General features: G+C 48.7%; 1 protein-coding gene across 1 annotated transcript in view; it reads right to left on the bottom strand.

Moving 5' to 3' along the window:
* Positions 1-6,407: 6,407 nt before the first annotated feature.
* The window catches only part of LOC110472627 (gamma-aminobutyric acid receptor subunit gamma-4), a 35,930-nt gene continuing 21,192 nt past the window's right edge, over positions 6,408-21,145 (bottom strand). The window contains exons 4-9 of the mRNA XM_021534474.2: positions 19,063-19,283; positions 18,582-18,664; positions 16,857-16,994; positions 15,262-15,414; positions 12,393-12,595; positions 6,408-11,304 (exon numbers count right to left, since the gene is read on the bottom strand). Coding sequence (XP_021390149.1) covers positions 11,011-11,304; positions 12,393-12,595; positions 15,262-15,414; positions 16,857-16,994; positions 18,582-18,664; positions 19,063-19,283 — 1,092 coding nt within the window. The 3' untranslated portion in view covers positions 6,408-11,010. The remainder of the gene's footprint in view (positions 11,305-12,392; positions 12,596-15,261; positions 15,415-16,856; positions 16,995-18,581; positions 18,665-19,062; positions 19,284-21,145) is intronic.

The following is a 21,145-nucleotide window of genomic DNA, read 5'->3' as shown; positions in this document are numbered from 1 at the left end:
ATACCAGCAGGAACTCATTGGTAGCCACGTGTGCTGGAGCCTTCTGGCCCCAGCCAAAGGTGCTGCAATTAGGAAAAAAATGCTCCTGGCCTTCCTTACCCCGCAGATGCCTGGTGCCTGCTGCACAGGGACAGCCCTCACCTGGTGCAGGCACTGAGCTGTGCCTTAGCTGCCTGCAGCCTGGGAACAGATGGCTCCCCTGACAAATGCACCTTTCCTGGACTGCCCTGCTCCTTTCCGCTGCAAACCAAGGCCTTAAAAAGGATTGATGGTGCTAACAACAACCTCATCTAGGAGGATTTTTGGAGGGATTAATGACGAGTCGCTGGGGAAAGGTTTAATGGTCCAAAGAGATCAGCAGTCTCAAGCCAGTTTATTAATCAGCTAAGGCCATTACCACTTAAGGGCTCGGCCCGGGGGGAGGAGGAGGCGAGGGGTGCCAGTGATCCATCTCTGCAGAGAAACATGCCAGAGAAAGTGAGGAGATCCCTGGAATCCAGTGCACAAACTCACTGGGCTTCATTTGGTGTGGACTGGGATTTAGCAAGGAAATGCAAAGAGAAAAGGGAGCGATGGCCTTGCTTCATTTCCTTCTGATAACTGCAACCCATCTCATGCTCTTGTGGCTGCAGCCGCTCCTGAACAAGCCCAGGGGCTTCCAGCCAGACACCACACATCCCCAGATCCTGTGCTGTGGCCTGGGCAGTTGAGGACTACTGTTGTGAGAGGGAATTTATTTCCAACACCTTGTTCAGAGATCATTTTTCTGCCCTGGAGTGTGAAAACCGAGGTTCTTATTATTTTTATCACAGCAAGTCAAAGTGCAGAAGCTATTCTTATTCATATGAATGTCTAATCCTACTCTGATTCCTTCTGAGCTGTTGCATTTGCTGTGATTACTTTTTCCAGTTATAGCTAAGATAAAATGTGCAGTATAATAATCTGCCCATACAAGAAGCAATCCCTGAGATGAGAAGATGTGGGTCCTGCCAGGGACCTTCTCTTATTTCAGGGTTCAGGAAAAGCTTGGCTGTGTCCTGGCTGCCCTGGACTGAATAGAGGAAAAGCAAAGTGCCTCAGTCTATTTATTTCCTCTTCATGTGAGACCCCTTAGGGGTCATCTGTAGCAGGATGTCTGAATGCAGCATGGGTATAATGTCATTTTCTGGGGTCAGTGAGGGAGAACAGTAGGACTGCTGGGGAAGGAGACCTGTGTAGGGCCAGGCCTGGGTCTGGGAAATGTTACAGCAAGCTGCTATGGGTGGCTTGGGGTCAGGAGGCTTTTTAATTCCTTGAAAGGGAGGTGCTTTATCCTCACAGAGGCTGTTTTAGGCCACCAACAAAGAATCTGATCTTCTGAGGAGAGCTCTGGCTTTGCTCTAGAATCTGATCACAGTGAGAAGTTGTTTCTGTTCTGATACATTTTTAGGTGGCCGAAAATCTATATTATTTTTGGATATTTCCCCCCTCCCCCATGCTTGTTCCATCCAAAGTCATGAACTACATGTGAGGTCAGGTGCCTTACCTGCATTCATCAGCTGCCTTTTGGAGTAAAACTTCTCCTGAAGTCACATCCTGCTTTTCTTCCTTCTTCCTGCAAGCTCATGCATCAGCCAAATGAATTTCTGCTCCCTTGGGACAGTGCTCCTGGAGAGCCTGGACCTCTGGCTGGCCAAAGGTGGTAAAAGCCAGCACGGCCATATACTCCAGAGCTCCAGCACGCCAGGTCTCTCCTCCTGGCTTGGTATTTTCAAGACTCAGCAGAAAAACCACCCCCCCTGGAGAGGAGCTGGGACAATCAGCAGGTGAAAGCTGTCACTGCAAGAGGTACCTGGTGTCAAAAAGTGTTTTTGTGTCTGGATGTGGCTTAGGGAGCAAACAGGGTGATCAACCTCCTCTGTCTTTGGGTGGTTTTTGCACATCACTTAATACAGATTTTGCAGTTTGCAAGGACAGCAGCCTCAGTGTAAGGAGTCACAGAGCAGAAAGGAGGTGGCAGACTCCAGGGATGAGCTGAGTTCATCCCTTCTTACAGTGCCATGCCAAGACCTCACTTCTCTTTGTCCCTCTTTTCACAGGTGGGATGGTGTATGTGGACTCAGTTTTCTTCACTTTTGGATTCCAAGAGTTCCAAGCTAGAGATTTCTATTGCTTTAACTAATGAAAAATGGGGATAGTTTCAACCTGCCAAGGTTTTCCCTTACTATATACATGTACACTGGCAGCAAATTTGAATTCAGGCCCTGAATACTGTAGGAATGTTGGCCACCTATAGGTCCACAAGGAATGGTGACCCTATAACCCCTAAACCCAGCAACATTTATTAATGGCTTATCTGAAGTCTGTCGCAAACATTTCAGTCCCTTCAGCCAGGGAGAAGTGGGTTACTTTGTGAATATCAATGCAGATCAAATAAAAAGCATCTCAAGGACAAATGTATTTGTTCTGAAAATTTGACCAAAAAAATCAGAAATGGTTCTTTAAAATACAGCAGCCTACAGCAAATTTTTATCTTTCTTTTTGAACAGTGAAAGTTGATGATCAAGCTATAATTTGAAATATATGGTAGGATACAGCAAAACCAATGCCACAGAAATTGCCTTGCAGTTTGAACACACAGAGCTGAAGATTTGACAAAAACATTTTCTTTGTTCTACAGACATGAGACCATTTTCCTACCTTTTATGTGTAGCACCCCTGGATTGTTCTGCACTGATCACAACAGCTCTGGTGTTCTCTTTGATGAATCCATGTGTTTGGGTTGTTTCTTTTGTTGGTTTGGTGTTTCTTTTTTGGGGATGGTGGGTGGGTAAGCTCTTACTGGGCATGATGGGAAAGGGACAGTTAATTTATGTCATGGATTTGGCATAACTGGGCCATCAATCTCAGCAGAGCATGTACAAAGTGTCTGAACTAGAGAGACACAAAGATCCAGTTGCTGCTTTCTTCCTTCTCTTATGTGAAATGAAAGCAAAAAAGGCAGGAATGGTACCTTCTGGTTCCAGGCTTCATGGAGCAATCAGCAGTGCTGGGTCTATCAGCAGTGCTGCAAAAGGAGAGGGGAAGGAGGAAAGGAGGGAAGGAGGGAAGGAGAGAAGGAGGGAAGATGATGACTCACAAGACGTTTCCCTGTCTGTTATGATTTTGCTTCGTCGTTTTGTGTTCTCTGGATGACTTAGGGAGAGACGTTTTTCCCTCATCTCTAATTTGCTGCCAGATGAATATATTGAGTAGCAGGATATTGAGAAGTCACGGGAAACTAATGAGAAATGCCTGAGTGAACTCAGCATGTTCCTCCACTCGGCTGTTAGGCTTTAATATCCCAGTGGTGCTGGGCAGAGGGGCTACAGGGGCTGTGCAGTTCCTTCTGCTCTTTGGCTTAGTGCCAAAATGGGACAAGGAGTAATGGCTTTAAACTAAAAGATGGTAAGTTCAGCCTGGACACAAGGACAATTTTTTTTTTTAATATAATGAGAGTGGTGAAAACCTGGCATAGGCTGCTCAGGTAGAAGCCCCATCTCTGAGAAATCCAAGGTCAGGTTCTGAGGCTCTGAGCAATCTGATCTAGATGAACATTTCCCTGCTCATTGCAGGGAGGTTGGATTAGATTGAATTCAAAGATTCCTCCTAACCCAAACTATTCTTCAGTTCTGTGTTCCTACCTCTTTGGCCAATGTGTGATCATACTCAAGAAATTCAGTCACCTAGAATTGTTATTGTACCTGTTATTTTGAGTTGTGACAGTTCTGGCTCACTACAAATCCTTAGTACAGCTTTTCCTTCTCACAGGTTGTCTTGACTTCCTTTCCTGAGCTCCTGATCTCTGTTGGATGCTGGGGAGGTCTGGCTGTGACAGAGGGGCTGGTTGGTGAAGGATGTCCTCATGGAATGTCCTCATGGCAAGGACCACAGCAGATACTGAGCATTTTCAAGATGCTGACTGTAAACTCTTGGGCAGAGACTCCCTATCTTTCTGGCCTGGTGAGGCTCTGCTGATATATATATATATATATATATATATATATATATATATATATATATATATATTCTTTGAGGTTAGAGGTTACTGGGATTTTCTGTGGCTAGTATAGGAGGACACTATAGGCCCCTTTCTGCCTTAAAATATGTTTCAGAGCTGCCTGAACCTGGTCCAGCAGTCTATATGGCAAAGGACTTTTTCCTTTGTGATGGGCACAGCTGAGAGTGTGGCTGCCAGCAGGCCTGGGCTGCATCATCTTGAAAACCAGATTGCAGTTGAAGATTCAGTCCTTGAAGTGAAGCACTGAATTCAGTCCTTGCAGTGAAGGACTGAATTGCTGCCACGGGTATTTTTTGACCAGACCTAAAGTTATTTCTCCAGGAATAGGGATGTATAGCAGGAAACTGGTACTCCAGTCCCAGATGGGCAGTTCTGCCTTCAGCTCATCTCTGATTCAGGTAGTGTTTTACCCTGAGGAGATGAGAACACCCAGAGAAGCAGAATAATGTGAGGGAGACATCTGTGTTTCACCACACATTTGGCAAGGGGAGGTGGCAGCAAAAGTTCCCGAGGAGGTTTGTCAAGGTCAGTAACACTCCAGAGATGCAAATCAGCCCAATGGCAGCCTGGCAATGACTCAACCTTTCCCTGCAGCCTGTTTTTGCCTATGTGTGTGATAAAGGCGGCTGCAAAGATGGGTTTCATTTTTACAGACTTATCACCTTCCTTGGGCCTTTCATGCAGCAGAATGATGAAAGGCAGGAACCTTATGGCAGCTGAATAAAAGTCATATCCCAGGAGCTGTGAAAATGTCCCTGCCCATGAAAGAGCATGGTGACACCCATGGCTGCCACCTCCTGTCCACCTTCTCTTGGGGATCTTCAGACATTCATGGCATGTGCATCATCCCAAAACCTCACCCAGGGGCACCCAGCACACGCCCTGTGGGTTTCACACCACATTCAACTGGTGTTGATAAGATGGGTCTGTGCCTCTTGAGCCCAGCAAAGGTGGTGTGAACAAAGGAGAGAGGCTGCAGAGCCATTCAGCAGCCAGGGTAGGGTAGGGCCCTTCCCTCAAAGATGGCTCTGCCATCTGATTTCAAAGTTGCCTGCCTTGACACACAGTATGCTGTGCCTTGTGAAGGGGGTAGTCAAGAGCCTTGAGTTCTCTTAGATAAAGGGCTCAGCTCAGAGCACTGTGGCTTGATGTTCCTGAAGCTTCTAATCCTAATTAACAGGCTTTTTCTGAGTCCCTTTCATACCACTCCAGCAGCCCAAGTGGGCTTTAAAGCGGATGGAAATTACCCCATGGAGCGCTCTCCCTGGAGATGTTGCTATGCCGACCTGTGCAGAGCAGCTGCTGAGGCTGCCCAGCTCCTCCATCCTGCATTGTTCTCACTGTCACAGAAGTGTGGCTGGGACAGAGAGGGCCCAGACTCTAGTATTTGCTTTTTCTGAAGATGTGGGTAGAAAGGGAAAAAAACAAGTAGAGAGGGGCAAAACCGTGTCAAGCATCAACAGCAACAGAAAACCAACCTGAAAGGCCTGAGAATCCTTCTGACAGAAATTGAGTCAATTTTCTCATGTACAATCCTTTAAAAAAAAATCTTTTTTCTTTTTTTTTTTTTTTTCCCAATTGGAGGTCTGCAGGCAATTGTGTATTTCCCCTGGGTTTCCTCACCCCTTTGATTGATGGCAAGGCTGGGAACGAGGCGTGTTCCACCCCAGCCCTTCAGAGCAGGGACCTCCTGCCCCGCACGGGCTGCCAGAGGCTGTGGGTGCCTCTGGGTGATGGGGAGGCAGCTCCTCTCCCATCCCATGCAGGCAGAAATGTTCCTGTCTCCCTGAGGCACACAGCTTGGAACATTTCTAGCCACTCTCATTCTCCTTAAATTCAATCTTCCCAAGGCCTACAAATCCGATGCATTAAGAGGAAGACAAATTATAATGAATGTATATTAGGAATATAAAAAGTAACTACTTAATATAACTTTCCCTTCTCCCCTTCCCTCCCCCTTCATGACCTCATGTTTTTAACATTTTGGGCGCTGCTAAATCTTGGAGGGACACACGGTGTGCCAGGGAGAGGTGGAGGTGCTCCATTTGTGGGCTGGTGCCGAGCCAGGGGCTCTGCCCCAGGGCACTCAGAAAGCAGCACCTTCCCCCTGTGCCTCAGTGGTAAATAACATCACCTCCACTGGCACTCAAAAGTGGGGAACAAAGGGGGATAAAATGATTAAAAGGTTAAAGTGCTGCAGATGTGGCTGTGTGGGCTCAGGGACAAGAGGGCGGCTCTTGAGCGAGGCCTTCTCCAGAGCTGGGGCTGTCCTTTGGGTTATGATAGCTCCAAAAGTCACCAGCATGAATGGAAATATAGAAATAAACTCCACCAAATATTAATGCCAAACCCCCTCCACCCCAAGACACTGGGGGAAACATCAGTTATTTTATTTACAATGCCAGCAGACTGAGGGGAACAAGCAAGGCTTTCTGCTTTACAAATACTGACTTTAAATGGCAGAGACTGCTCCTGAGCAGCACTGACTTGAAGCAACTTCTGTCTTTCTTAAGGAAAAACAATAAACCCAAAACTACCCACCACCCATCAAAAATATCAGTGACATTTTTCCCTACCTTCCAACAAGATAGTTTTCTCTGGAAATAAATAAATTAACCCCATCATGAGAGGGGCAGGGGACCATTTTTACCCTTCTTACAAGGTGTAGCTAGACAGTGGTAAGGATGGGCAGTGTATAATGTTGTTTATTATGTATAATAAGAAGCATCCAGAAATGTCAGTTAAGGACCAAGCCCCAGAGTGCCAGCCCCTGTACAAACACACAGTAACAAAAACCCCTGTCCTGAAGAGCATACAGGCTAAAAATGGTTCCTTATGCGGCATAATTTGGAGGGGAAGAATAGGAATTTGAGGCAGAGAAATGAAAAATCAACCTTTTTCCTGATTTCCTTTTATATTCCAAACAAAGGCCACAAGACATGAATGCTGAGATCATAATTTCCAGTCCCCATCATTAGATATGAGGTTAGTGGAGTGATAGAATCACAGAATCATTTCGGTTGGAAAAGACCTTTTATGATCATTGTGTCCAAATGTAAATCTAACACTGCCAAGAACTCCATTAAACCATCTCCCCAGGTGCCATATCTCCACATCTTTTAAACAGCCCCAGGGATGGTGACTCCACCACTTCCCTGGGCAGCCTGTTCCACAGCCTGCCCACCCTTCCAATGAAGAATTTTTCCCCAATATCCAACCTAAACCTGCCCTGGCACAACTAGAGTATGTTTTCTCTTATCCTGTTTCTTGTCATCTGGGAGAAGACACCGACCCACGCCTCATCACACCCCCCTGTCAGGGAGTTGTAGAGCAGTAAGGTCTCCCCTGAGCCTCCCTTTCTCCAGGCTGAGCCCCTTTCCCAGCTCCCTCAGCTTCCCCTCATCAGGCTTGTGCTCCAGCCCCTTCCAAAGCTGACCCCAGGAGCTGAGGAGTGGCCTCACAGTGCCCAGCACAGAGGGACAGGTCACTGCCCCAGTCCTGCTGCCCTGGGGTGTGTTTGCCTTCACCAGGCAGGGGGATGTGCAGGGCTGGGAATGGGACTTCTGGTCCCTGGGAAGGGGAGGCAGGAGGTGAGGGATGCCCAGTGCCCACGTGGCTGGTGAGGCTGGCAGCATAAATCTCCTCCATCAAATTCCTGGGAAGGGGAGGTGTTGAAACCTCCATGAGAGGAGGAGGCAGCACAGCACGGAGTGCTTTGCAGCAGCCCTGGTGCCGCTGTCCTCCCTGCCCAGAGCAGCACAGCTCAGCCCCATGGCTTGGTCCGTGTCTAATGCCAGCCTAGGAGGGCATGGAAGGGCTCCACTCCCAGGGCCATGCTGAGCAGGGCAGCTCACAACTACTGGACATCTCTGAGCTCCCTCCTGACAGCTGGAAAACCATTTTACAAGTAAGCTGGAGCCTTGCAAAGTAATTCCAAAAGAATGGCAGATTTTTCTTTTTGGCTTTTCTTAGCTTACCCCTTTTTTTTTTTTTTTTTTTTTGATACTATAGAAAATTAAAAACATGATTGAATATGTGCATGCCTTTATTTATTGTGCTATGGATGATGGGCACAGACTTCCCTAAGCCAAAAAGCCCCCTCCCTCCTCCTTCCCCAGCCTTAGTAATAAGCTTCCTTGTGCTGCAGCCCACGCTAGACTATTTTCCTCTGTCAAATCCTCCATCATTGGTTAAATTACCTAGGTGTGTGTTGGCTTTATCTTTTTTTTTGGTGAAATCTTACAGTCTTTCAAGTCTACTTTGTCCTCTTAGGTTTTCGTACACCCTGTTTCTCTCCTGGCTGATTTTGTAAAAGGTCTAATTTCAACAAGTTGCTGCTCTGGGGGCTGAAGTCTGTTCTCCAGTGCCCATGACAATCATATGTGTTCACCGAGAGCTTTGAAGCTACAGCAGATTGCAGCTGTTGGGGCTCCATTGCGCAGGGCTGTTCATTTTTCCCTTCCACCCTCCCTTTCTCAGCTGCTCCCCTTCCACATTTTGCTCCCTGTGCTCAGCGCAGCCTGCACACCTTTCAAGCCACCATCCTGTCGAGGAGGCATCTGGCACAGACCCTGGCTTGCCACCGGGGCGTCCCCTCCCACGCAGCCCCGACAGCTCCTTCCCAAATGCGAGGCCGTGCTTCACTCAGTCTCTAGTGTGAGCCACTTTTAATCTAGGATGCACTTTCCTTTTGGCTCCCCAAAGAGATCACAGGACCCTGTTTAATCCAGCTCCCTGTCGGTGTAGGGCTGAGTCATAGGAGGTTTTTCTGTTGCTACATCTAATAACACTTTGCTACTGGGAGCAGAACATCAGCCAGCTTGGCTGGGAGTCGGCACTGTCACCCAGCAGCTTCCCTTGTCTGCAAGTTGTTTTGATTCTTTTCTTAGACTTCTCCCTCTCTGTGTCTTTCTCTCTAAACATTAATTTCCTCTAATTAGAGCCTCCTTAACAATTCTTCCCCCCCCCCCCCCCAGTTAATTTCCTCTAATTAGAACCTCCTTAATAATTCTTTTGCTAAATCAATTTCCTCAGTTAGAACCGCCCGCCACAATTTCTTTCCTCCCTTTCAAAAGCTGTCGGAGGAGCTAAGCAAATTATGCTTCTGAGTAACCTTTATCTCTTCCTTGGTATTTTAAAAGAACTGTAACAGGTTAGACAGGCACAATTTCCCCGTTCAGAGCTCTGCTGGTCTGACCCCATTAGGTTATACTTAGCTGAGTGTTGTACTATTGTATACTTAATAAGATGCTCTAGCTGTTCATCTGGAACCCAGGTAAGGCTGCATTTGGGAATGAATTAAACATGACACTTCATTATTCAGATCAGATTTAACAATGTCAAAATCGGTCTTTAAACCAGACCAAATTGCTCTCCAAGAATACGTAAAACCTCCTGCCTCTGTTAGCTGTTCTGTGAGCCAGCTTTTCCTAACTTTTCCTCTGCAGCCATGCCGGCTTTCTTCTCCCGACAAGCCTTTAAAGTCCTAATTTTTTTCTAAAACATGCTGTTTTTAAAAAAAGATCTTTTTTGTTTCTAATTTACACAGTAAGTAACTATTAATGGCCCACTGCTTTTCACAGTCATGCTGTGGGCTGCATCAGCAGCTGGTGTAAATGGGGAGGCAGCCAGTTGACACATTATGGACCTTGGGCCTGAGTTTCCTCTTCTTTATCAAGCAGTTTCTCCCCAGCTGAAACTGTGTTATGCATTTCTCCATCTCTTTAAGATGGGACCATCTCACTACATTTGTCCTTCTTAAAATCCATCAAGGACACCTCACTCCACGTCCCGATTTTGTGAGGAAACAGGCCAAGTGATGATGGCAACCGGGAGGGGTCATCACTTAGAGTGAAAACTCTTGTTTTCTGCAATTATGGGAAAAATAAAGAAGGGAACACATCTGAGCTGCAGGAATGCACTGGAAGCTGTGTGTTCCCTTTCCTACACCCCTTCCGCAGGTTGGCACCGACCACCCAACACTGATCTGATGGCATCAACGAGTGTCACTGCGTGGGACAGCACTGTCCCGCTGTGATTCACAGCCCATGTGAGACAGGCCAAAGAGAACTGTCTCACAACAGGCTCAGGAGGCTTCTTCTGGCCCTTCTCACAGGGTCTTCCCCCTTCTTTTGGCTATGCCCAACTGCAAAGCCTGCTCCGAGTCCTGGTCACACAGCAGAAGTCACTGTGGGCCCTGAAGAGTCTGCTCTGGAAGGCAGGAGGGCCCTTCCAGCCTGGGAAGTGCTCCTCATCGCCGTGGGACGGGAGTCAGCAGTACCTCAGTGGGTGGCTGTCCTGGAGTGATCCGTGAGGAATGCTTCTGAGACACTCTGCAGGGAGCTGGGGGCGGCTTGCAGCAACTCCATCCTCCTCAGTGCCACCATCAGATGTCTGGGCAGGCCCAAAATGTTTCAGCCAAACCCAGCTACTGTGGGAAAGCCGCACTGCTGTCCTTTTCCACACTATTTCCTTCTGACCTTTCCAAGCTTCTAGCAGTCCACAAAGTCTGCTCTGGTTGAAGTGGTGCAGAAGTCGTAAGATAAATTTTATTTCTTTGCAGTCTTAATAACTGTGCAGAAAACTCCCATTTGCCATCACTTCCCTTGAAATTTTGGAGTAGGATGGAAAAATGAAATGCATTAAGGTTTGTTTCTTTTTTTGACAAAATCCCTAATGCTTGAGATGGGAATAGGATGTTTTTGGGTAATCTTACAAGGAGTACAATGCTGGTGGTGTTGGAGAGAGGGTTGACTGGGGAAGGGTAGATTCTCTAAAAAGATATGTTAGAAGGCTAAAAAAAAAAGCTGTTTTGTTCTTCTCAGAAGAGATGAGAGCGCAGAAGAGGGAATCACCAGGTCGGGTTGCTCAGACTGACAGCTGACTACAACAGGAGAGATGCTGTTCTCTGTGCTCCTTGAGAAGCCCCTCTTGCTGGTGCCCTGTCCATTCCAGCTGAGGATGAAGAAGGGCTAGAGATAGAGATAGGCGATCCAGTAGACGATGTTGAAGAGCAGGAAGGCGGTGGGGAAGAAGACACGGGAGTAGGAGTCCAGGCGGGATATGTGGATGCGGACCCTCCCCTCCCGCCACATTCCCGTCTGACAGTCCTCGATGCAGCAGAAGAACCTCTCACACTCCTTCCCCTCCAGGCACGGGGAGCCAGGCTCGTCATCCTCATCCTCCTCTATCTCCGGGGGCCAGTGCATGATGTGGTTGATGTTGATGGTGGTGAAGGTTGGCATCACCTGTGCACCTGCAGGTGGCTGCGAGGGGAGAGGCAGGCAGGTTAAAGGGGAGGAAAAGGCAACAAAACATGTTCTGGACACCTGCCCCCACCCAGCTGGCAAGAGATCAGATCATGATCTGATGTGCAGTTCAGTGGAGAGGGATGACTGATCATCCCCAGTCTCTGCACCTGGTTGTGAATCACCATGTTTGGGGAACTGGCAGCTCCCTGCATGACTGTGAGTGTTCTCCCTGGCACCCCAGGGCACAGCCCTGCTCAGCAAAGGTCTGATTGCACTGATTGCCCATCTGTGCCAATAACAGTCAGTGCAGAAACACGACCTGCTGGATCTGTTCTGGCCTCTTCCCTCGTTTCCCTGAGCTCAGCTAAAGACACAGCACACAGCCCAGACGTGTCTGCTGCCTGCTGCCTGTTACTGGAGAAGAGCTGGGGAGAGGCTGTATGTGGCCCATCATGAGCCTCATGGAAGAGCTCTGTCCACCCTGGGATAGGAGGGTGGGGGGGATGTGCTGGGAAATGAGCCTGGCTCAGAAGAGATATGTCTTTTTCTGTTTCGGTTCTGCCCCAGGTCAGAGGCCTCTTTCAGCTCATGTGTCAGAAGTACCTGCCAAGAGCTAGGGCAGATCTCATGATAAAGGATGAGGATTAAGAGAATGATGACCACCGTGGGCTCACTATCCTCACACTCAGGAGGTCTTCTGAGACTACAAAGAAAAGTCAGTTTCTGCATCTCTGTGACCTAAGATACTTCTGTAATCCAGAGATCAAACTGATACAAGTGTCTTAAAGTGGCATTTACATTCAGTCATGTGAGTCATCCCAAACTGTTCTGATAAGCTCTGCAGCAATTCTGAAGAGAGCTTATCAGAACAGGACACCTGGCTCTGACAGGAGCTTCCTTGTTTGGAGGGAGCCTCAGCTGCTTTTTCTGGTTGTGTCTCACCTCTCAGACCCAGCACACAGAGTGGTCTGAAGACTGGGTGAACTCAGTGTGGGTCAGGCCCTAAAACCACATCAGCAGTTTCCAATGCAGGCTCAGGAAGGATATCTCTATATAGTTTGGGGTTGTAACAGCACCCACCTCTGCTGGCCCCTCTGACCTACCAGCCTGGCTCTCCTGTGGCTGTGCTCCAGTGGTTTCTTGTTTCCCACCAGGTAGTTGAGCGTGGCGTACTCCATGAGAGCAGCGAAGACGAAGATGAAGCACACAGAGACAAAGAGGTCCATGGCTGTGATGTAGGAAACACGGGGGAGGTGCTTGCGGGAAATGGTGCTCAGGGTGGTCATGGTGAGCACAGTTGTGATACCTAAGAGAGAAGACAGCTGGCTCAAGTTCTGACAAGGAATACATCTGTCTTCTACACACATCCACGCCTCAGAACACCCCATTTTCCCTCTGCTCTGATTGCCTGGCCCCATTTTGGCTCTACTCAGACTCTGGTCTTGAGGAACCCTTTGACAACGCTCTATGAAAAAGATGTTCAAAAGTGTGTGATCACACAGATCATCAATGTGGACTGGTAAACGAGCAGGAAACTCAAGACTCTACATGAGGCTGGGTTGGTCAGGCAGGGCTTCCCTCACCTCCTGTCCTCCATGTGCCTCATCACACCTTCTAGAAGGATCTGTTCCACGATCTTCCCAGGCACAGAGGTCTGACAGGTCTGTAGTTCCTGGGGTCCTCCTTTCTACCCTTTGAAAAAATGGGTGCAATGTTTCCCCTTTTCTGGTTACTACCATGACTTTTCAAGTATCATGGAGAGTGGCTTGGAAACCACATCAAACATGCACTGAGATCTATCTTGTCAGGTCCCATAGACTTATGGATGTTTGGGTTCTTCAAGTGGTCTCAAAGCTGATCTTCTCTTGCAATGAGAGGGACTTTGCTGCTCCAGTCCCTGTCTTGCAGTCCACCCACTGTGGAACGTGGGGAGAGAGGCTGCCAGTGAAGACTGAGGCAAAAAAGTACCTCAGCCTTCTTCTCATCCTTGTTTAACTAGTTTGCCAGTTGTATTCAACTTGCTTTGATCTTCCTTTCCTGGCTGGCAAACCCAGAGAAGCCTGTGTTAGTATCTTCTGCATCCCGAGCCCCATCCCTACACAACTGGGCAGTGTCCCTGTACTCCTTCCAGGATATCTGCCCTGCTTCCACTGCCTGTGCATTTCCTTTCCACCCTTTAGTCTGACCAGAAGCTCTTGACACATCCATGCTGGTCTCTTGCCTTCCTTTCCTGATTTCTTACACCTGGGTATTGAGAGCCCTTGTGCTCTTTGGAAAATGTCCTGAAAAATCTGCCAGTGCTGTTCTGCTCCCTGGTCATCAGCTGTCCTGCAGTAGATACCAATCCCAAGGTTCCCTTTATTTCCATGGTCTGATTCCATAAACTTTCAATCTGCTCCTGGCTATTCTTCAGAGACAACTGTTCACAATCTATGCATTCCTTGATGCAGAGGGCAAGTGCGTAGGAGGTGATAAGGAATTTCTTTTGACACGAGTGGGGCTTGGAATTGTTTTTGCAGGAGCAGCAATGCTCGTGTTTCTGCTTCCAGAGATGAAGTGTCAGGAGCCAACAAAGGATCAGCTACAGGACTTGGTACTGTGATCTCACCCACTGATTTTCAGGATGTGGGGAAGAAGCAGAAGTCCACCTGTTTCTCCTCTAGCATCCACCTACATCCACCTACCACCCTTGTCTGAGGTCACCTCAGTGGCTCTGGGGGTGAGCGTGGCAAAAGATTTCCATGCTTTCCCATTGTATTTGCATTAGCAGGTGTGATGTGGCTTCCCATGTTTTTGAAGTGCCAGTGGAACTGGTCCAGTTTATACCTCCCTAATGTAGGCTGGCAGGTTCAAAATGTGCTGGGGATCATTTCTATTAAGTACAACAGGGGCTGTGGAGAGAATCCATTATTGTTCATGGGCTGTAGTCCCTTCTCATAGAGAGGGGCCCCTCTCCTAGGGAAACTTGCCTTTGTTTTTTGAGACAGTCACTAGAGCCATGCACATTTTCCTCTTGCTGTTCATTTATTTACCAGCCACAGACTATGGCAAACCTTCACCTTCATTGGAAATGACGCCCTCCTCCTCCCTCCATGAGCACCAAACTAATTAATTTTGAGAGGGAGTTGGGGAGACATGGCCATCATGGATGGGCTCTGAATAGCTGATGTCCCCTCCTCTCCTCTCCATCCCCACAGAGACCTGCAGGCAGGGCTGGGAATGCTACCTCCAATTAAATGCAAAGTCAGCAGGGCTGATAGGAAGGACAGTGCTGGTAATCACAGCTTGCTGCAAAATGCAGATACAGCCAAAAAGAACTAAAGACTGCAAAGATGTCCCCAGCACCCATCAGAACAACATTCAATCATCAGAAGCGTTTCTCCTGCCTCAAGAAGCCACTCCAGTTTGCTGAGAAAATCTAAACAATAGGCAGAGCTGTTGTCACTCTGGGTCCTGTGGGGTGACTGACAGAAAAAGGCTGTACCTACAGAACTTTCAGCCTGCTCTGTGGATGCAGCCAAGCAACTTTGCCCATTAACCCTACAACCTTCCTGTCAGCAGCCCTACCCAGAAGCCTTGAAAAGTTGTGAGGAAACATGGAAAATGTGCATGTGACAGGAACCCTTTGGGCAGCACTGTAATGCCACAGCTCAGTCCTTCTCTCTCCCTTTTGGTACATGAGGACATCCCATTGTCAGCTTGGAAGCAGCTGTGCTTGGGTTTCAGATGAAGCTATGAGAGTGAGGTGCTCTCCTGAGGTAAGCCAGCAACCCAAGCCAGCACAGCTGGAGATTTGGTTGAGCTGTAGAGTGTTGCACACACAGGAAGCTGGAGGAGTGGCATGCTCTCTCGTAAGCTCAAAAATGCTGGAAAATGGCAAAGTGCTTCAGGAGATTTTGTAGTCCGACACTGCCAGTCTGCTTGCCTGGCAGAGTTTGACAAGCATCAGACATGCATCATCCTGTCTCTTACCCAGAGATGTCCTGGCTGGCGTAGAGTCTCTCTTGATCCAGAAGGAAACCCAGGAAAGAACAACAGTCAGGATGCAGGGAATGTAGGTCTGAATGGCAAAGTAACCCATACGTCTGCTTAGGTCAAAAGAAACTGTCATCACCATATACTCCCCTAGGAAAAATCAAAAGACATTGGCATCACAATGTGAGGTTTCCTAAAGCACAAAAATCAGCAAAATTTCAGAATCTGGAGTTTTTGATGAGGCTTTTTCATTGCTTTAAGTGCCTGTCCATCTGGTTTGGTAGCTGCCCAGATTGTTAACTTCACACAGCTGGCTGAGTAGGTTTGGTGACTCACTGGTTTTCTTACTAGTGGATTCTGTGGCTACATGGCTGGCTCTGTAGCTGTCCCGCTTGATGTCTTTGTGACTAATTTTAAGAGCTGACTTTGTGGTTGCCCAGCTGGCTGTTTGCCTGGCTGTCCATATGGCCACCAGGCTGCATTCGTACTGGCCTGGCTAAGGACACTGAAAAGCACACAGTTTGGAAAAGTTTCAGGGAAGGAACTGCAGACAGCATTTATCTTCAGCTGATTGCTGCCAGGCTTTCTTTTCTATAGAAGCTCTTTGGCTGGAACAGGCTGCATGGCCTGGCTTGCTAACAAGCTACCTGAGCTGTGACAAAGGAGGTGTCCTTCAATCACTTCCACTGAGAGTCTGGTTCTGCCTCTGGAAAAGGCATGTGGTGTTGTACATCCTAATTGCTCATTTGGCAACTTACAGTGATGGTTCTTTCTTCTTTCAGGGGCTCACAGTGAGTATTGGAAGAAAGCCACCTGACAGCTCTGGGGTTAAGATGGAGCTTGCAAGCAATTACCAAAAAAAAGAGAATTACAAACATCAGAGGGCCACTGGTGCATTCAAGACACTTTCACTTCTTGTCCCAGTTTGTGCTGCCTTTCTACCCTGGCTGCCACTTTTGAGAGCAGCAGCTTCCTGCAGAGTGGAATAAGCACTGCTCCTTGCTATTTCAGAGGGCTTAAAAGTATGAGCTCAGCCCACCTTCAGGAATCCAGAGGCTTTCCTCAGTTGTCTGTGGGAAGGAAAGGGGATGTGAGCTATTATGAGGAGGAGGAAGAGCTGAAGGGCTTCCATTATTTAATTTCTTCACACATGCAGCCTTGTCCCTGTCTCTTAAAGCACAGTTCAGGTGTTCATCAGCCTGACATGAGCTTACAGAAGGAAAGATAGAGACCTGCAAGTTCTGATTTCTCCAGCCCCCGTTCCAATCATAAGCATCACCCAGAGGTTGCACAGCATACACACACTGCAACAAGAAGGGATTTAAGTTGCCTCTCCTCTCCCTACTGACCTTTCAGTTAGGGATAGCTTCATTCACATCAGCATTGTCACCCCACAGTTCACAGATGTCAGTGGTTCTGGTCTCTCCTTACTCCATCTTCCTCTCACCCTTCATCCCTATCACTTCTGTAGCCTCTAGCCAAGGTCCATCCCTTCATTTTTAGCTTGATTGTCTGACCATGCTGCTGTAACTTTCCTTCCCCACTGCTCTGCCTCCCACCAGGTCTCCAGCACAGTGGTGCTCCTGCCTCACCTGCCCCAGTCCTGAGGACTTCCGAGGTGTTCCTCAGCCCCGTGAAGTCGAACTGGTAGAGCCTCCAGGTGCGCTGGTCAGAGACCTCGATGGAGTAGCGTCTCCAGCGATAGACAATCTCCTCCCGAGGGTATCCATCTGGGAAAATCCAGCCATGGCCATCAGTGGAACAGTATGCCATGCACCCCCACCTTGGGCACCACCCTGACTGCAAAAGCATGGGCACCTCACCAGAGCTGTTCTGCAAAAACCCTTCAGGCAGGTGTTTTGGTGTCTTCTCAGATTCCCTGAGGCATTCCCACATGGAATGGGAGTAGGGACTGCATCTCCCCTCGTGGGCTGCTTCAGATCCTGGGGATGGGGAAGGCAGTGCCAGAAAGAAAGCACTGCCAGAAACAGAGCCTTTCTAAGGACTGCACTCTGGGAATGAGATGTGGGCTGGTCCAAGAGGGCTCTGCTGCTTTGAGGAAGAACTCATTTGAGGGTGGCAGGGCAATGGAACAGGGTGCTCAGGGAGGTTGTGGATCTCCCTCCCATGATTCTGGAGTCAAAACTCTGTATTCAAACCCCCACCTGGCTGCATTCCTGTGTAACCTGCTCTAGGTGATGCTGCCTGCCAGTGGGACTGTTCTAGAAGATCTCCAAAGGCCCCTTCCAGCCCTGACTCTTCCTTGATTCTGTGATTCCACCAGCCTGAAATCTTTAAGGGTTTTAGCTCTCTGGGGCAGCTGGCACCTCACGAGTGCCATCCCAGCCATGAGTACACTGGGAATACAAAGCTGCCAGCATGGCTCTGGCTGCTCTGTGTGCTCCCTGTACCTCTTGCCCTGGGAGCCCATCTTGGAAAGGAAGGGGTGCACTTTGCATGGAGAAGAAAACCTGGCCCTGCAGGCTGCAGCACAGCTTCTCCTGCCTCTGGCTTTCTTGATAAAGAAACAAGCCTGCTGTGAAGCAGGGACCTAGGAGAAAGTCCCTTGGAGGAGGATGGAGTAAGAGCTTGGCAGCTAACTAACAGTGTGTTTCTAATTATCAAGCATGTACGGCATGCACCACTAATTAGCAAAGATGAGGAGTGGTGGGAGATGAAGGGATGAGATCTCCCCAGCATGCTGCCTCCTTCTGAAGCACCTCAGAGCTCTGAGCTGCATCTCTTCAGTGGCAGGGGAAGCAGGAGAACCCGAGCTCAGATGATTAAATCAGATTGCCCACCCACGCACGAGGACAGGGATCTCTTGGTGCAGAAATGCTGCCTGCAAAATTACCAGAGGAGATGTGATAACATCAGAAGCCCTCTCTGCTGAAGAGTCTGGATGAGTAGTGACTGAGAGGGGAGGTCTGAGTAACCCTCCTTTGGAGCAAACTTTTCCAGACCTCTCTCAGAGAGTGGGAGAAGGGGGAAGATGCAAGGCAGGACGGGTGCCATTTGTCCCCCAGAATTTATCCATGTTATGTCTGGAGTGACCAGAAGGTCAGTGAAATAATCTCCTCCAACCATCCACCCAAATTAAGGAGAAACTCAGAGATGTTGTGAACCCCTGACGACCCCTGCTAGTCCAGGAGTGGGAGATTCTTCAGGTCACGAAGGGTAATGGCTCAGGAAGGGTGCCTTAGAAATTAGATGAAAAAATGTAGCTAAAAGGGAGGGTGGTTTCCCCAGAAAAGTATCACTGTACTAAGGTTTCCCTGCTTGCCTTCCAAAGCTATCTTTGCAATATGTATACTTACAACTGGAAAAAACCAGAGGGCAGGAGTGAGTGTCCATTGGGAAATTCTGCAGCTGGAGCAGACATTCAGCCTCGATTGTCAGCCTGAGACATGGGGAGAGAGAGAAAGAGATTTTGAGCTGGTGAAGATGGTTTGATTCCAACACCTAAATGTGACAGAGGCATTCTCACTTCCTTGAGAACTAATTTGCTGAAGATCAGCCTGTTTGCAGGAACATTCCAAACCAAAAATATCTATTTGGATATTTTCAAGGTGAGGAAAAACATATAAGTTTCACCTTCAAAAAGCCCTTCTGTTTAGTCAACTTTTAAGATCCATTTATGAAAGTGAGAAGTTATAGGAACAAAGAGCCCATAAAAGAAATAAACAAATGTTTATTAACAGAATAAAACAGCTGGACTGACCAAGACAACACGTTAAAGGATTTTAGTTTAGAGAACCGCTTGACCACCTCTTTGTTCCATCCCCCTGCTGGATGTACCTGAGAGTGTAGAGCACTTTCCCATCATTCCAGATGCGGAGGAGCTGGTTGGGAGTGGTTATCCAGTGGGAATCAGCCCGTTTGGAGTTCCTGAAGAAGGTGTCAGGGATCCAGATGCGGCTCACCATGTTGGTGTTCAGCGTCAGCGCCTTCAGGGTGCTGTTGAACCGCAGGCGCCGGTCGTACCACGTCTGGGCAAAGAAGATGTCAATGGTGTATTCCTGGGAAGGACGAGGAAGAATGGGATGTTCTGAGAGGGATTCAGGCCAAGCAGAGCCTGCTCCTCGGGTCTGCAGGCAGGCACAGCCACAACATTTATTTTCTCAGTCTGGGAGCAGGTGTTGGTGGCCTCTGACACCTCTCCAGGCTCACCATTAGCTCACGGCCAGGACATCCATGGCACACTTAGGAAGAGTCAAAGACTTTGTGTTTGCTGCTGGGCTGAGCCTGACCCTTGCCTGGAAAACCAGGACCACACAAACAAGACCTTGGGCTTCCTCTTGGCAGACAGCTCAATACTCCTTTTAAGCACAGGCGTGAAGGGGTAGTGTGCGCGTTGGCTGAATCCAGCCTCAAGTTCAGCTCCACCTTTCAATCACAGGCAGGGAAAGCTGCTCAGCAGCTCAGCAGAGAAGGCAAGCAAACAGCTCTTTCTGTTATTTATTGGGGTACAGCCCAGCCCTGTTCCACACACCTGATTGGTACAGAGAGCAATAATAGTGCTGTGCATAAATCCCTTGCTACAGGACTTACACTGCAAAGGGTTCATATGAAAACTCAGAGCACTCTGGGTCCTTGGGTGGATACTCCTTGCTGGAGATTAGAAAAGAAAGCGGGGGCTGCATGGTCCCAGCTCTGGGTGCAATCAGTTAAAAATCCTGAGACTTTCACTGACAGAAAAGATATTTTCCACCACAATAAGGACCTCCAGTTTTGGAAAGAGAGTGTGTCCTAGCTCATGGATAACTGGCAGTTCTGAGAGGCAGCTCCTGCCTGGATTGGACTGGCAGTAGCCCACACCATTAGCCCACCACTCTGCTGCTCACTGCTGCAATTCACTTTGCTCCTTAAACTCTTTTTCAGCCTGCCTGAGAAGGTGCTAATTAATGCCATGCAGGAACAAGTCTGGCAGTCAGCAGCTGTCTGAAGCAGACCCCAGCTCCAGTTCCACCAGTGCACGCTGCAGTCAGTCACCTGCTCCTGGTAGCTCCTGACGTGACTTTTGGTCCCTTTCACTTCTGTTGAACCCGCATGACCCCCATTGCCTCCCCCTCTTTTGTGTGCGGAGATGAGGAAAGTCTGACTTTGCCATCCCTCCCTCTCACTCTCCTCCTCCCTCTATTGATTTATCTCGGTGGAATTTTTATGACTGCAGCACATCCCCCCGCGCTGCCCTCGCTGCTGGTTCCGAGCTGGCTCCTGCAGTGCTGCTGGAGTAGCTGCAGCACTGCCTCGGACAGCGGGTCCCCAGCGTGTCCCTGGCATTGGCATGGGATGCTGAGGGAAGAGCTTTTGCCATCAGGCAGCCGGGGCACTCTCTGGTGCCTCAGCCTGGTTGGACACGGGGATGAGCAAAGGTGACAGGGACAGGCTCCTCAGGGACGTCTAAGTGGGTGATGGGGATGGGTGCAGCACGATCAGAGGGCTGGCTCTGCCTCCAGAGTTCATTTGAAGCAGACACGAGCAGGCACAGAGGTAAGGACAGCAGCAGCCCTCATGGCCAAGTGCACGGGCATGGCCACCACCCAGACCCAGGGGTTGGGAGAGCCCATCCCAGCACCTGAATGTGCTGGATCACACCGGGTACTGCTTGGACATAGGGTGTGTGGTGATGGAGACATGTAAAAGTCTGAAATAAAAGTAGCACTGGTGCAGCGTTGGGGCCAAAACAGCAAAATATTTGCTATATTCTCCCCCATCACTGCACACCCCATTTGAGTTCATGTGAGTTTACACAGCTCCTCCTAAGTAATATCTCTGGTGTAGGAGAAAGCAACAAAACCTGCAGTGATAAACTAATGTTTGATGTCACTATCAGTGTTTAACTCCCAACTGGAGTCACTGGTGACATCTCACTTCTGGG

Source organism: Lonchura striata, chromosome 14 (genome assembly GCF_046129695.1).
Source record: "Lonchura striata isolate bLonStr1 chromosome 14, bLonStr1.mat, whole genome shotgun sequence".
NCBI lineage: Eukaryota > Metazoa > Chordata > Aves > Passeriformes > Estrildidae > Lonchura > Lonchura striata.
This window is presented reverse-complemented; position numbering and strand designations above follow the sequence as displayed.